The 17,153-nt window shown below is 33.6% G+C and overlaps 1 protein-coding gene across 1 annotated transcript; it reads left to right on the top strand.

Moving 5' to 3' along the window:
• Positions 1–2,698: 2,698 nt before the first annotated feature.
• Positions 2,699–16,288, top strand: tbata (thymus, brain and testes associated). The gene is made up of 8 exons (XM_016448662.1): positions 2,699–2,888; positions 4,843–4,998; positions 6,383–6,477; positions 9,425–9,589; positions 10,948–11,029; positions 12,296–12,449; positions 13,934–13,968; positions 16,227–16,288. Exons 1-8 carry the CDS (start codon positions 2,699–2,701, stop codon positions 16,274–16,276), a joined length of 927 nt encoding a protein of 308 aa, XP_016304148.1. The 3' UTR covers positions 16,277–16,288.
• Positions 16,289–17,153: the final 865 nt, after the last annotated feature.

Here is a 17,153-nt window from a genome sequence, read left to right on the forward strand (position 1 = left end):
TGCTTTATTTTTTAAGATTAACTGTTTTCCCAAGGCATTGTTAGATGCCATGTTTCCTGTCGTAGATATGCAAATATTTGATTTCATAGCTACTAAACTAAATCTGCATTTAACCTCAGAATGATCTCAAAGTAAGTCTGGTTTTGTGGTGGCTGTGCTTTAAAATTCAATTGTTATAATCTTAATTACATTTCCAAAGTAACCTTCCAAACACTGGTTACCAAAATATGGTAACAAACATGTATAAAAATTTCAGTTCCTAATTTAGTTATTTTCTACCACTAAACATTAAATAACATTCAAATTAAATTTATTTGAGAATTCCTAGGTTAATAGTTATAGTAATGTAAAATAAATGTCAGATGGGATGTCAGATAATGTTTCTGGTCTCATGCTAACTAAGTTAGGATGTTTTGGTACCAAATGTTGGTACGTTTTTATTTGGGATTTCTGCGGGATCCTAAAGCTTGCCCTTGCACAAACTAAGGCTGATGATACATGGGGCAACTTTTTGAGCAATTTTGCCTTTAAGGCTTTAAAAGTTCTCATATTTACAGCAGAACGTCTTAAAGGGGTCATATGATGTTGCTAAAAAGAACATTATTTTGTGTATTTGGTGTAATGAAATGTGTTTATGCGGTTTAAGGTTAAAAAAACACATTATTTTCCCCATACTGTACATTATTGTTTCTCCTCTATGCCCCGCCTTTCTGAAACGCTCGATTTTTACAAAGCTCATCGTTCTGAAAAGCGAGGTGTGCTGTGATTGGCCAGCTATCCAGTGCGTTGTGATTGGCCGAATACCTCAAGCGTGTGACGGAAATGTTACGCCCCTCACATACTGTGATGCTGCCCTGTCCGACGAGACAAAAACATTAAAACCCATTATAAACGAGGCATTTGTTGCATCCAGTGGGGACATATATGCACCAAGAGCTTGTAACACTCCAAAGAGAAAGGAACAATTACAATCGAATCATATGACCCCTTTAATAAAGTCATGGTATTAAATATTGCATGCGCGGCAGAAAAACAAGTATTTTTGTTTTCCAGTAAATCCATTAAATCAAGATCCTTGAGATGCAAAATGAACATATGAAGTCTTGTTTTCAGAGAAATTGAACAACATTTTTTTTGTGAGTTTACGCTTAAAACAAGAACCAATATCTATCAATGGGGAATGAAAACCTGTTTTTTTTCCTTTGAATTAAGTTGATTTCTCTGAGCCCATTGGCAGATATTAGTTCTTTTTTTAATCATAAACTTTCGATTTCTTTTTTTTTTTTTCAAGTAAAATAAATCTTTTGCACTGGAAAACAAGACAAAACTATAGGATAAGCACTTTTTTGCACAGTGATTAGGAAAAATATAATTCTATATTCTAGTATTTGGGAGCAGCGCTATTTAAGCATTAAGCTGTTGTTTTTGTAATCTTAATTAAAATGGAGATCTGTTGGAAATTACATTTTCTAACTTTTAAGCATTGCTAATACAACTCATTGTTTTCCTCCTAAACATTTAGACATTAAATAACGGGAACATTAGGGAACAGTGTTTGCTGGTCTACTTCAAGTCTGTGTGAAAATTGATAATGCAATCAGCGGATTGAGGCTATTTGTCTTCCTACCGTGTTGTAGGGTGGGTGGACATGGTTGTGTTAAATTTAATTTGGTATATAATAGTTAATCTAATATGTTTAATGGGAAATGTGCCTTTGTTGCTTTACAAAAAGTAATTTCCAATAACTTCTGTGCATCCTGTCTGCATGGGCCAATTTATCACAGAGGAATGGTAAATTGAGGTATTATAGTGTATTCTTCATGCTGTAGCATATGTGTTGATGATACTTCAGAAGAACACACTTCATGTGTAGAAAATTACAGCTGAGTGCTCATGACTGACAAAAGTGGAGCTCACAATTGCCATCCATGCAGCAGAAATGTGACGCTGCATTGCATTGGTTAGTTTAGAGTCATGACCTGATTGATTCTTTGAGTGGTTTCCTTGGGTGAACAAATATGTGTATTTACCCTCATGCTTGGTCGATTGACGTTTCGGTGTTTATTTTGGCCTTTGCAGATATTGCATGTCAAATAGAGCAAGTACAAAAATACATTAAAGCAACAAGCAAACAACTGATAGGAGGTCTTAGCATGTGAAAATTGTGTTATAGTTTAGATTCTGTTTATAATAATTTTTCTTCAAAAATGTTAGAAAGTGTCAGCCTGATACTTCAATCTGAAGGAAGGGCCTCAGGGAGCAAACTTAAAGGTTAATACGTTTACTTGAACTCACGACCGCTTAAAGTGGCTTAAAATAATGCAAAATGAGTAGGTCGAGGTGTTTTAGCAGTCCTCAGCTCTGCTATAGGAGCTTTAGTCTGCTTTGTTCAGAGTCTCCAGGCAACAACAGCAAACATCAGAGGAACAGTGAACTGAGGTGAGCTGCGCATTTCAAAGTATTCCTAATAATAAATCACACTACCTGTTAAAAAACTGACTATTGCATGAATGCAATTTAAAAAAAAATTTAAAAGAACTTTTGTGTGACTAAATTGCTAAAATGATGAAGTATTGTCAGTGAAAATACATGACGTTTGCTTTGTGTCAAAGGAAATGAGTGGAAATGCTTTTATCTCTGAGTCCTGGTGAACAGGACCGAGCATTTGGAATGTTTTTCATTTTTTCTTCCAGAGATTATGGAGACTTCGGATGAGCAGGTGAATGAAGCTCAGCTGACGCAGTCTGTGCGTCAGGAGAAAGCACTGTGTGAGACGCCGGGCACGAGCAGGACTTCTACTAGGGGCAGCCTTCGCTTCGGGAGCCTCAGCCATCATTCCTTCTTCTCCAGACACAATCCTCATCCTCACAGAGTCAGACACATGCAAGGTGAGCTGCTTGCGTCTGCATGCATGTTCAAAAACACCTTCATGCTTGCGTTTGTCATTTTAAGGAAGCATTTCTATTACAAAGTATTCAGAAATCTGCTCTGGTCAAGATCAGACTCTTCTTTTAATTACAATAACTTGATTATTTACACAATGACAAGAAATTAATAGGTTAAAAAGCTTTTTCGGTGGGGACTGAGTAATCATGCATGAGGATGGGCAACTTCAAAATTTCGTAGTGTATTATTAAATGAAAATACATATGAACATATGAACTATGGCCACAGAAAGAAACAGTGCATTTGAATATATTCATATTCAGGTTTCACATTTGTGTGTGTGTGTTTTGTCAGCACTTTCAGATATGTAAGGAAAATGTATAAAATCAGATATTATTAAATTCTGTCTTCATATTGGAGCTCTTGTGTGTTTAATAGTTTTTTAAATTTTAGTTTTTTTAGGTGTTTTTCATTTAATTTAAGGTGTTTTTCGGTGTCACAATTATATATCAACAACTATATATCAACAACTTATATATCTACTAAAAAATGTGCTAAATAAATTCATACTGCAAAAAAAGAAAAACATTTTTTTTTTTTTTTTTTTTCCAGAACAACATTCATCTTAACATTCATGAATCAAGATACATTTAATTAAGAAGCTAAATTATTTTAAAGTAGTACGTTTTGTTTTCTGGATGAATGAATGAATGAATGAATGAATGAATGAATGAATGACCAAACAAACATTAAATATCTGCCAGTGTGGTCATAAATATAGAGAAAACAAGTTCTTTTTTTTTTTTTACTCCTTTGGCAGTCATTTTTTTCTTGTTTTAAGCATAAACTCACTTAATTTTAATATTTTTTTTCAGATAACAAGACTTATGTCATTTTGATTCTGAATTAAATGTATCTTGATTTAAAAATGTTTATATATTTGTACTGGGAAAAAAAACAAGATAAAATACCTGTACTGTAGATACGGTAATTTATCTCATTTTAAGTAGGTCCAGAAATGCCAGAAAAAAACTTTTGCATTTAATGCATGTGTGCAAAATATGATTATTGTCAATCCCAGCAGATTTTCTTCATTAGATGGAGCTGTCAGTCAGTTGTATTAATGTTAAATGCTAGATGTTGTCATGACACTGCATTATTGACAGAAAGTGTTGACACATAATGAGTGATAAAGGAAAGGAGAACATATATTTTGTGATTAAAAGCATGCAGTAGGTAAATGCCTGCAAGGTTATAATATTCGGAACAAAACATTTATTTCTTCATCTTTTATCCTGTTGTCACAGCACTCGAGACTCACTGCATAGTAAAATATGCTTGTAGCAGCAGGACTCCTGACATGGAAGGCGTTTTGTGAGGTTTTAGGCTCTATTAGCATAATAAAGGCACCTGAATCTATCAAAAGCCCATCAGCATTGAATGACTTTAATGAAGATTTACTGCATAAACACAGTTTGTCCTTGCAAACAAATGTGACATACTTCCAACAGCTGACTGCAAGAAAGTGCGAATAAGCAGGTCTGTGTTTGAAAACCAACACAGGTCTGCCTACAAGTTACTAATTTAGACCGTATTCAATGACGATGGAGTGAAATCAAGCACAAACAGGCCTCGGTCTCCTTGGATATATCGACAGCTGTGTTAAAATGACACGAGCATCTCAGACCTCGCAGATTCTCATCACAGATGGTTTCTTTGATGACTTTCCAGCTACCTTTAATTATTTTGCATTTCTTTAGCAGCTGTTCATAACTTTGCTTTACTGTGATGCTGTGAAGTGGTTTGGCCACAGCAGGAGTCCAGTGCGGTTTAATGCAGTTTTTGATCAGGCAGTGCATGGACGCATGGTCACATAGTCCCCCGCTGAATCCCGGGAGACTTGAAAGTCTGATCACATTTCCAGCACATATTTCTAAAGGTCTCCTCTTTCCGCAGGGTTGAATGGAAAGCTGGTTTGTATGGTGAATGATGACTGGTATGGCTTCACTCCGCTCTGCCCGCATCCACTCATTAAAAGTCAAGTGTCTGGGAGCCGTTCGTCTGCGTTTCTCACACCTGAGATCGGCTCGGATCGCTCTGGACCACGAGCAGGTACAGATACCGAACACTGAGCGCTGAAAAATAATGATTATTCACCCTGGCCAAACCCATATGACTTTATTTCTTCAGGCAACACAAAAGGAGATGCAAGACTGAATATTCACAGTCTGTCGAGCTCAGAAAAGCACTTTTGTGGCATTTTATGTGAGGAACTTAAAGTTAGGTTATTGATTGAAAATCATTCAAATTTTATTTGTGATGTTTAAACAGTTTGAGTTTTTAATGTTTTTTGAGTTTTTTGAGTGAAAACACAACATTTGATACATCGAACAGAATGACAACATTTTTACTTTTTACAACAGAGAGAGAAAAATATGCATGCAAATCAATTTTTTAGTTCTACTTTTTGTTTGTATGTATGCACATAATTTTTCTTCTTGTAAAAAGTAAAAAAAAAAAAAAAAGTTTGACTAATGTTTGACTTTAAAAAAAAGTTTGAGAAAATATGCACATATAAAAAAACACAATAAATAGAAAGAAATAAATAAATAAGAAATGGATGTGTATGTTTGTGGAGGTAGTTATATATGCGCATAATGAATGTTTCAATGTTTTGAATGTTTTAGAGAATCACCAATGCATGGCTTATTCTTTGTTTGACTTTGAATATAAAACTGGGATAGAAGAAAAAATAGGCCAAAATACCCAAAACAGCTTGTCGAGATTTTAAGTCTTAATTTAGAATTAATACATATATATATATATATATATATATATATATAGTTTTTTTTAAACAATGTTGCACAAGTTTCTATAGCATGAATTGTAACATTGTAACTTGACAAAAAAACTAATGTTCAGTTACTAAATGGTTACTATATATATAAATAACTTAATTAACATTTGTTGATCATTACAATGTTTGAGATTTGTGTGTTCAAGTTTAGGTGTATCTTAATAATACACTGGCCTCTAGTTTTAAGAGACAAATATTGCAATGCCCATATCATGTATTAGGTGTTGAAAATCAAACATGAAGATGGAAGATTGTAGTTATTTTTACTTGCATTGCTAAATGCTAAACTTCAATTCCAAAAAATAAATCAATTCAAAAGCAGATCAAAGGTATTTAAATTGTCAGAAACCGTACATTTAGTTGGAGAGAATTAGTTCTTTAAAAAAATCAAGAGAAATAGGTTGCATTATTATTATTATTATTATTATATATTATTTAGGTGAACCTTTGTAAAGTTAGAAAAACTTTTTTTTTTTTACTTTTTTATTACCTACCAAGCCACATCTGAATATTTAGAATATCTTTAAAAAAAAAAAAAACTCCAGAAAATGATCCTCAAATATATAAATAGGTGTTTCTTTTTTCTCTTTTCGATATTCTCACTTCTGTTTCTTCTTCTTGCTCTCCTTCATCTCTCAGCACTGATTTCTGAAAGCTGGCGTGAGGAACTGAAGGATTTGGCCACTAAAGTCAGTCTTTCAGCGGTGGCTGAGACCCAGCAGGACAAGAGAGAGGTGCTTGACCTTTTACTTGCTGTAGGCGTCACAAATGATGCATGAATAATGTTCAGAACCGCATGAGCAGGAGGCAGAGAAAGCAGCGTTTCTGAAAGGATGGAGTGATTGTCAGCTGAGATGATAGAAACTTCTCATCTTAAGAGTGAAGCACTCGGCTGTACCGAAGTAAAGCCCAGCACTCTTTATCCACACACAAAGATTTAAAGCTTCACTTTATTCCTACCCTAACACCTACAACAAACATTTATTTTTAAGCTTTTAAATCGCAATGACACCTCCCGCATTGCAAAACGCTGCCGTCAGGAGGCTTTGAGTACAATCTGCTGAAAACAGACGGTCAAATCAGATCCATTCCTTCAGACTATGTACAGTAACAGAGTCAGATATTAACCAGGTTTTGGTGTAAAATGCAAAATAAGTTATTTTTAATATGTAAGATTTTATACATTTTGCATTCCAAGCCAAGATCTTGTGCATCTTTTTTTTTATTTACTTCCCAAATGACTTGAAATCTGATCTGACCATTCAAAAAAAAAAAAAAAAAAAAAAAAAAAAATTTCAGTTGTGTTTGTAAAAATCTGATTTCATGAAATGACTGTGTAGAAGGTCATGGGTGTGATTACTAGTGAATGCATGAACTGATAAAAAATGCATTTAATGCAATGCAATGCACAAAGTTTGTTTATTGATTCGATTGATTCACTGATTTGTTTGTTTGTTTATTTTTAGTGTTTTAGTATGCACTGATTTTATAGATACATTTTTAATTCTGTGATATTGATTCAAACATGTGACCCAGGACCATAAAACCAGTCTTAAGTGTAATTTTTTTTATAATTGAGATAAATAAATAAGCTTTCCATTGATGTATGGTTTGTTATGATAGGACAATATTTGGCTGAGATACAACTATTTGAAAATCTGGAATCTGAGGGTGCAAAAAAATCTAAATATTGAGAAAATCATCTTTAAAGTTGTCCAAATGAAGTTCTTAGCAATGCATATTACGAATCAAAAATTAAGTTTTGATATACTATAATTTTGACTCATACAATGTATTGTTGGCTATTGCTACAAATATACCCCAGAGACTTAAGACTGCTTTTGTGCTCCAGGGTCACTTACGATAAACTGTATTAAAACAAAGCAAGCAGAAATTAGGCCTACCACACTCTCTTTAATAGCAGAAATCATAATCAAATCAGCCAAGATATAAAAAATATTAAAGGCGTGATTTGACTGATTTTGTTTTAGAGATTAGATTCTAATATCCACCTTTTTTAAGGCCTATGACACACATCATGTGAATTATGGGAGTAAGTTCTGTTAAACTGTAAAAAATTTGCAAACGCTTTGCTCTATGAATGCAATAATAAGCAAAACTTGGGTACAATGAGCTGACATTGTTACTCACCCTTCAACCATCAAACATTAAAAGGAAATTTAAAAGTGTAAACGCATTAACAAATTACTACAGCAGACCATGAATAACCCCAAAAAGCTAAATTATTCCTGCAGAAGTATTATGGACATGTTAAATTAACCTGTTCATATTATGAATCATATTATGTTCATTAACTGGAACACAGTGTTATCATTTTTCAAAATGATTTCAGTCATTATAACGGATAACAAATATACAACATTCCACATTCCAGTAAAAACGGCTAATGGGGATTAGAAGTGAAACGAGGAGACCTTTACATTTAAAGCGTCCCTGTGAAAACAAACCTGAAAAAACGAGATATACTTTGTGCATTCCAGTTCATTATTAATTAAATCAGGAAAGCAGAGCACAAATGCAAAGTATATGTTGCATTTTTAGTATTGTTAGAGCACAATGTAAAGGAAAAATGAAAATAATGAGGAAAATAATGCAGCACAGTGAAAAGAGCTCTTCCATACACTGTAAAAAAAATATTTTATATTTTAATATAAAAATTCCGTAAAATTTACGGTAAAAAAACGGCAGCTGTGGATTCCAGAATTTTTCTGTAAAAGATACAGTAGCAACATTTTAGGTTTTACGGTTTTAACTTAAATTTACAGTTAAATACCGTAATTTCATTAACTGATATAATGTTAATATACCAACCTATTGAAGTACTGAAATCTGTTTTGTACCGTTGTAATACACTGATAACCACCAAATGCAGGAGGTGATGAGAAAGTCCATCACAAGCAGCTTTTAAATAATAACATATATAGAAGGTGCACAGTGTCATTCACACAAACACTAAACACCAACATGGTAACACACATTAAACTGAAATAATGCAATAAACATTCATTTAACAACATTAGGTGTAACACACAGCCTTAATATACAAAACTGATAAGAAAAAACTAAGAAGAAACTTAGTTATTTCAACAAAAAAACCATCAAATTTGAAATGTAACGCAGGGAATTCTGGGAATGTCAATTTACGGTTATTCACTGTAAATTATACGGTCTTCCAAAAACGGTATACTACCGTAAAATGGACATGTAATGTCCAATACAGTTTTTCACCGTATATAGTAGGGGAATTTACCGTTAACCATTTAACAGGTTTTTACTGTAGCATTTTTACAGTCTTTTACCGTTAAATTCACGGTCATTTTTTTACAGTGTAGATATTCCTGTTATACCATTCTCCTTTCGTCTGAAAATAGAACATGAAGGAAAATGTTCAGCTCATTCAGTAAAACAGACAGATAAGGATTATTTGTAGCACATCTTTATGATTAGAAATGATTTGTTTCCCCCAAAGAGGAAGTGCCTCCCATAATTTTAAAATGCATTAGGCTCGTTTGAAAAAAGGTGGATTGATTCACATGCATCGTGTGTAACATTTTGAACTGGATTAATGGACATATTATGTTAGATGACGCAGAATGAATCATACATGCGTTATTGGAGAATACAGCCAGTCTTTGTGTTTGTCTGTGAATAAACTCAAAGAAACTGACAGATGAGGAAGTTCCTCGCAGGAAGACGCAGTATTCGGCGCAGTCCGGCCGAATCATCCCTGCCTCGTCCTGGGGAGGGAAGAAGCGCAGCAGCAGGACTTCACACAAACGAGCTCAGCGATGGCAGACACAAACCCTGGAGGGAGTGGAGCTCAAGGTAACACACCTGAGCTGATTTACTGAGCTCAGCAATGACATTCTAACGCCACAGTTTGATAGTGAATGTGAGCTCCAACGTTTAATGCAGTAGAAATTAAATCCCGCTTTTTAATTACAATTGCTAGTCACATTTTTGGTAAAGGCATCACCTGATTTATACGACAGATTGCATGTGGTGTCACATGCATACATGCCTTAATTACAGTTGATTAAGGATAAAACTCGATTGATTTTTTGAGCGTCCTCAGAAGTAATGTTTCTATAGAAACACTCTGCAAAATACTAAATAGCATTAATTCCCCTCTTGCAAAGTGTTTCAGAACAAATTAAGTGCATCATGCTGAACGAACTCAAATAAAACACCAAGCAGAAACACACAGCCAGTCAAAAGTTTCGAATAAGGTTTTTTAGACCTTTTTTTTTTTTGAAAGAAGACTCTTCTGCTCACTGCTCAGACTGAATTTATTTGATCAAAAATACAAGAAAAGGCACTTATATTGTGAAATATTATTACTTTTTAATATAACTGTTTTCTGTGTGAATATATTGTAAAATTTAATTTATTCCTGTGATGCAAAGCTGAATTTTCAGCATCATAGTTTTAAAATGTATTCTGTCTGAAAACAGTTGTTTTAAAATATTACTGTTTTTACTGTATTTTTGATTCAATAAATTCAGCCTTGGTGAGCAGAAGGGACTTCTTTCTTAATTAGTCCAAATGTTTGACCAATAGAGTATGTTTGATATTTTTACACTCAAATTTTCTTTGTGAGGAATAAACTGTGGTCGTTTTCTTAGACTTATTTGATCAGACTGACAAAACTTAATACATGTCTATACAAAACTGTAGTAAAAAGTGTATTTATTGCACTTGCTGAATTAAGCATGCAATATGTTGTGCATAACCATGTTGCAAACTGCAAATTGAAATTATAAAAATACAATGAAATCTGCAATCTATACAGTGTGCTAATAATTAATTCAGAATGCAGTGTGTCAGGATAGATCCTGAAGCTCTTCTTGTTTGCTCATTTTCAATTTAGGATATGATGAATATGAAAACGGGATAAGCAATTCAAATATTTAATTACCATTCCATCATTTCAATATTTGGTTAGCTGGTTTTATTCAGTCCTGTGGGAATGAGCTGCTGATATCAGTGTTCACTCTCTCTCTCTCCAGGGTTATTAAAGTTATTCTCATTTTCATTCATTTTTATTTAGTTGAACTTGATGTACTAAAGTGACTAAAACGGAAATACAAATTATTCTAACTCAAAAGACAAAAACGCAACAAAGTTACTGAAATTTGTATAATCATATCTCAATGCTACTAAATGAACTGTGTTTTTCTCAGGTGCTGGAGCTTTTGTGTCAGATCCTGCAGACTGATTCTCTCTCGATGGTTCAGCAGTGGCTTCTGTTGGCGAGTGACAGAGGTGAACAATTTCCCTTTGATTTAATTGATTGATTTATTAGCAATTAACCAAATAACCGACACATGGTGAATGTTCTGCTTTGAAGAGCATTTAAAGATCTTCATGCTACTATCCTAAACTGACAAAATGACGTTTTTGCTGATGAAATGTAAAATGCACAATCTCTTTTTTCCCAGAAGATAGACTGAAAGTACTGATTACTTCTAAAGGCTACAGAGTTTGGTGTTTCTCTTGTGTGAAATCTATTGTTCTAATGCAACTTACAAACACTGTAGATATTCAGGAGATGCATGAAATTATTAAGAACCTGAGAAAAGGAAAATAATATGCATTAAAAAAAACAGCCATAAAAGTGAATTGCTCAGAATATTTTAGCTTTATATAAATAAGTGATGTCCCTGTTGTCCCTGACTTCACATTGATCTTTGAAGTAGAAAATTCTTTGTTAAATTTAAAATGCTTGAGATGCTTATGCAAACATAAAATGCGATTGCTGTTAATATTTTAACTATTATTTCATTGCAATTATGTAATCAAACACCTTCATGTGTTTGTGAAATATAAACTTAAAATTGCGAGATGTAAACTCTGAATTGCGAAATATAAACCCAAATTTTGCTAAATAAACTCAGAATTGCGAAATATATTGCGAAATATCAACTCAGGATTGCAAAATATAAACTCAGAATTGCAAAACATAAACTCAGGATTGCAAAATATAAATTCAGAATTGGGAAATATAAACTCAGAATTGCAAAATGTAAACTTAGAATTGCGAAATAAACTCATAATTGTGAAATATAAACTCAGAATTGCAAAACATAAACTCAGGATTGCAAAATGTAAACTTAGAATTGCGAAATAAACTCAGAATTGCTAAATATATTGCGAAATATCAACTCAGGATTGCAAGATATAAAGTCAGATTTGGAAGATGTAAACTCAGAATTGCGAGGTTTTAAAGTCAGAATTCTTACTTTTTCCTCAGAATTCAAAGAAAGATGTCAGAATTGTGAGATTAAAAAGTCACAATTACATATGGTTTTATCCTGTGTTTTGTTTGCACTTTGCCTCAATTTATTCAAGTTACTCACGAGATCATCTCTTAAAATAATCACCACCACCACCAACAAAAATACATAATGCAGTACAAACACAAATAGTCCTATTAGTTTCCATTAAGGAAACATCAGTGAGTTTAACACCTGGACACGGGCCGCTTGCGTCCTGCAGATGGATGTGCTAATGACGTGTTTCTGCTCTCAGAGAAAGAGCTGGTTCAGGGGTTACTCCAGCAGGCCATGGCCGACTCCAGCTCTCTGACCCAGCAGACGTCTGGATCTGAACTTCTGCCTTTGACGTCTGAAGATCTGCCTGATCACGTGTTCCTCAACTCGTCTGTCAGCCGAAGGAAGAGCATGTGCGTGTTTCCAGCAGGGTTTTATTGGAGCTGTCTTAGATTATTGGTAGAATACTGTTCCTATCTATTTATGCAGTGTACTAATTACTCTCTCTAAAAAGTATTGCATTACTTATTACTAATTACTTTCTAAATCACACATCAGCCTCAGCCAGTTCAACGGTATAAGGATAGACATGAAATGCTCTTTTAATTCTTTCAAATAAATAATACAAAATTGCATAAATTATTCTTAAACTGACCAAAGTATTTAAAGGAGAAAGTTACAGTTAAAACATAAATTTTAGCATTAGATGTTTATTTTTGATGTTAAAAATCCTTTATTGTTTTGTGTAGAATTGTTCTATAATCTATACAGTATTTAATGCAATTACATCAAGAGTAACTGTAATTAAATTATGAAAAAATTAAGAGTAATCCCTTATATTACGTTTTCAAGGTTAAGTAATTCAATTATAGAAATTGATTATGCATTACACTCAACATTGCTATTAACTAACAAGAAACTCTGATTAACAAATAAGTTAATTAGTAGAAATAAATTATCTAATAAATACTATTTTTGTAAAAATATAAATATATATACTCAGAGTATTCTCTGAGAGAATAAGCTAAATATAGTTTCATAAAGCAAACGGAAAATTAATTCTACCATGCAAACAAATGTATTTCTTACTCAGTATTTTTCCCTAATATATATATTTTTTAATTTATCAATCTAGAAATTGAAATGAAGTAAGATTATGCTTAAAATAAGCAAAAATATGTCATTGTGGTCAGAAAAATAATCTTATGTTTGTTTGTTTTTTTGACCCTGTCTGCAGATATTTTTCTTGTTTTAAGCACAAACTCACTTAATTTTGATGTTTTTTTCACCCTAGAAAATAAGTCATAATATCTGAAGTCATTTTGCTTTTCAAGTAAATATCTTGTTCTAAGAATTGTTTGTTTTTTTATTTTTGTATTTATTTTTTATTTTCTTGGACAAAAATACTAAGCAAGCATTTTTACAAGTTATAAAGTGGTAACTGACTAGTAATTGGTAAAAAAATTGGTATAGGAACCATTTTCACTCAGAAATCGTTCTCTCAAATTTCACAAATAATAGCAAAAAAAAAAAAAACATTATTATTAATAATTATTTGTAATAGTATTCTAAAACTGAAAAGCATGATAACTCCCTAGTAAAGTAGTTATTTTCATTGTAAGTGTTTAAAGAATTTTGTAGCGATTGTTTTTGGACAGTAATTCCTTCTGAAGGATAATAACTAATAGTGAACTAGTAGTGCTGACTAATTCATTCATGATAGTTTCTTGTTAGTTAATATTAATTACTACATTGTGAATACTGTGTTACTCATTTGTTCCAGAGTAGTTATCAGTTAATGATGGAACAGTATTCTTAAGTGTTACCCCTATCGTCATATGGTTACATGACTATGATTATGAATGTTTCAAGACTTTATTATCTTTCTTTTGCACAGTTCACATCACGAAGACACATTACAGGACAAACCAGGTGAGGCTTCTGTACTTGTGTCAGATGTTTTGTGAATTGGAGCATTATTAATACGCTGTTGTCATTTTGAGAGGATTGAGTTCATGACTCCACGTGGGCTGCTTTTGGCAGAGAAGAGTAATGTTGCTCTCAGCTTTGATTAAAACACAATTTGGCTCCGTTTCAAACTCTAGTGAGTCTCCGTCTGCATCAGGGTTCCTCATTCCTGGTCCTGTTTCCATTTCGTTTCAAATGTGCTTCAGCACCTGGCTAGGATTTTCAAGTGAACTCCCAGACTTTGATTAGTGGATTTAAGTGGAACTAGAACTAAAGCTGTAGGAAAGTGACTCTTCAGGACTGAGATTGAGATACACTGTTCACATAGAAAGCTACACTCTTAAAAATAAAGGTTGCTTAAGCTTTAATATTCATGTAACCTTTCCATTCCACAAAACGTTCTTTAGATTATTCAAGCGTTCTTTACATTAAAAACGGGTTCTTTTAATGGTTCTTTTCTAGTGTTAGTTGATTTTGAAGGATTTTGCCCACATTTTTCTTGAGGAGTCGACACTAGTAGTGTATATTGGACACAGACTCTGGTTTTTAGTGTCAGACTAGAAGATCAGGCGTGTTTGATGTTTTGAGACAATCTTAGAACACACTTTGCACATGTTTCTGTGTTTGTTTGTTGTTGGTAGTGTTTGCTCCTCTGTAACCGCTTTACAAAGTGGGCAAGTGTGTGATGCCTAGTGTTTTAAAATCTCTTGTATTGCAGCCTTAAAGGAATAGTTCAAAATTACATCTAAAGTTTGAAAATTAATCAGATTTGGAGAAATCAGCAATGGATGCTCTGCAAGTGAATGGGTGCCGTCAGAATGAGAGTCCAAACAGCTGATAAAAACATCACAATAATCCACAAGTAATCCACAGCACTCCAGTCCATCAGTTAACATCTGGAGAAGACAAAAGCTGAAACAAATCCAGCATTAAGACGTTTTTAACTAAAATATGAGTCCATAATAACGCTTCCTTCAATGAAAAAATGTTCTGGTGTGAATCAGGAGAGAAATCTGAAAACAGCTCTAAACTAATATGTGGCTGGATTCTGATGTGAGAGACAACAGGAGATGCACCTTTTTACTGAAAGAAGCGTTATTATGAATTATGGACTCGTATTTTAGTTAAAAACATCTTAATGATGGATTTGTTTCAGCTTTTGTCTTCTCCAGATGTTAACTGATGGACTGGAGTGCTGTGGATTACTTGTGGATTATTGTGATGTTTTTATCAGCTGTTTGGACTCTCATTCTGACGGCACCCATTCACTGCAGAGCATCCATTGCTGAGACACTGATGCAATGCTACATTTCTCCAAATCTGACGAAGAAACAAACTCATCCTAATCTTCGATGGCCTGAGGGTGAGCACATTTTCCGCAAATTTCTATTTTTGGGTGAACTGTTCCTTTAAGAAAAGTAGACAGCGCCTCCAAAATGACTGATTTGGAGTGGACAGCAACCAAGAGAGTCCAATATTTTGGTGTTAGCATATTATTAACAATCTGATATTCTAATAAGTACAAAAACAGTAAAGAATAATATATATATAATATATAATTGGACTGAACTAGAGCTTTTTCAATATTGAATGAATTATATTTATAATTGACATTGCTATCAAGTCATCTTGAATTGTTTTTTTCTCACACATTCAGTGCAATGCATTATGCTACTGTCTCTTTGACAAATACATGAAATGCTGCTCTAGAATAGTCTGATAAACATTAAAAAAAAGAAGGCAAACAATGCATTTTTAACTGAACTGACCTATTTTAACAACATCACCTACATTTAGGAACAGATCTCTTGTTTAGCCTTTTATCACCATAGAAACTTTAACAACTAATGGAAAATCAAGTTAAAGATATCATGCATTTCACCTTGTAGAGAGAACTTGTTTGTTGTTAAAAAATAAAGAGATGCATATTTATACTCTGAAATCACGATAAATAAGATATTCTGAAAATAGCTGCCAATGAAGCTGGAATCAAGTGAGAGTCGACCACTACACAGACGTCAGATTCTAGTAAACAAGCACTCGAGCGCTTCTGTTTGTGGTTTCTATAGTAATGTATTACAACTAAATGACTATGTCTGTACATATCAGCTCAGACTGATGCTCTGGGTTTCTTCAAACTCAAATGACTGACTGATGTCACATTCTCAGAATGTTCTCAGGATGTTGTGCTGTTTGTCTCTGAGTGTCTCTTTCTGTTCTAGAGCGGATCGGAGAGGCAGAAGTTCTCACGCTGTACCCAGAAAACACATAATGTCGCTGCTGTCATGAACGCAACATCTGCATCTCATGCTACTGAAGTAATTAGCTCGTTTAGCAGTTGTGTTATCGTAATCATATAGTGCAATGCAATGTTAATTTTTAATTTCCTGTTAATAAAGCATACAAACAGGTATTTTTCTTAAGCATATTTATTTTCTGTGGGAGTCACGTCTCTTGTGAAATGCCACAAGTCAGGCAGCAAATTAAACAATTTAGACAGTTTAGAGCTCAAATAACAATATTTGCATGGAATATACTGTAAGCGCTTTAACACACATTTTTGCACATTTCTTCTAGAAGATCTTAGGCTTCCATTACTGTGCATCATTGTAAATTTAAAATACTTTCAATTGATAATCATGTTGTTTTGAATCCAGAACATTCAATTGAAGTAACAAGTTAAGCAAAAAGGCCAATTCTGTCATCATTTACTCGTGAATGTTATGATGCTTTACACTATTTTTAATTTTGCACTGTTTTAATTGTACGCAGCAATGCTGCAATTGCTTTGGCAACACAAATGTAAAAATATTTGCAATGCCAATAAAGCGCCTTAAAGCTGAAATGTAAAACTACTCAGGAGATTTCAAAGTCATACGACTTGATTCACTATGATTTTCAGTGAATAGCGACCTAAATTATATATATATATGCACACGCACGCACACACACACACACACACACACACACACACACACACACACACATACACACACACACACACACAAACACACATACACATACACACGCACACGCACACACACACACACACACGCACACTTATACACACACACACACACACACATACACATACACACACACATACACACACACGTATATATATATATATATATATATATATTAGGGCT

This window comes from Sinocyclocheilus anshuiensis, unplaced genomic scaffold, assembly GCF_001515605.1.
Source record: "Sinocyclocheilus anshuiensis isolate Anshui unplaced genomic scaffold, SAMN03320099.WGS_v1.1 scaffold75, whole genome shotgun sequence".
Lineage (NCBI taxonomy): Eukaryota > Metazoa > Chordata > Actinopteri > Cypriniformes > Cyprinidae > Sinocyclocheilus > Sinocyclocheilus anshuiensis.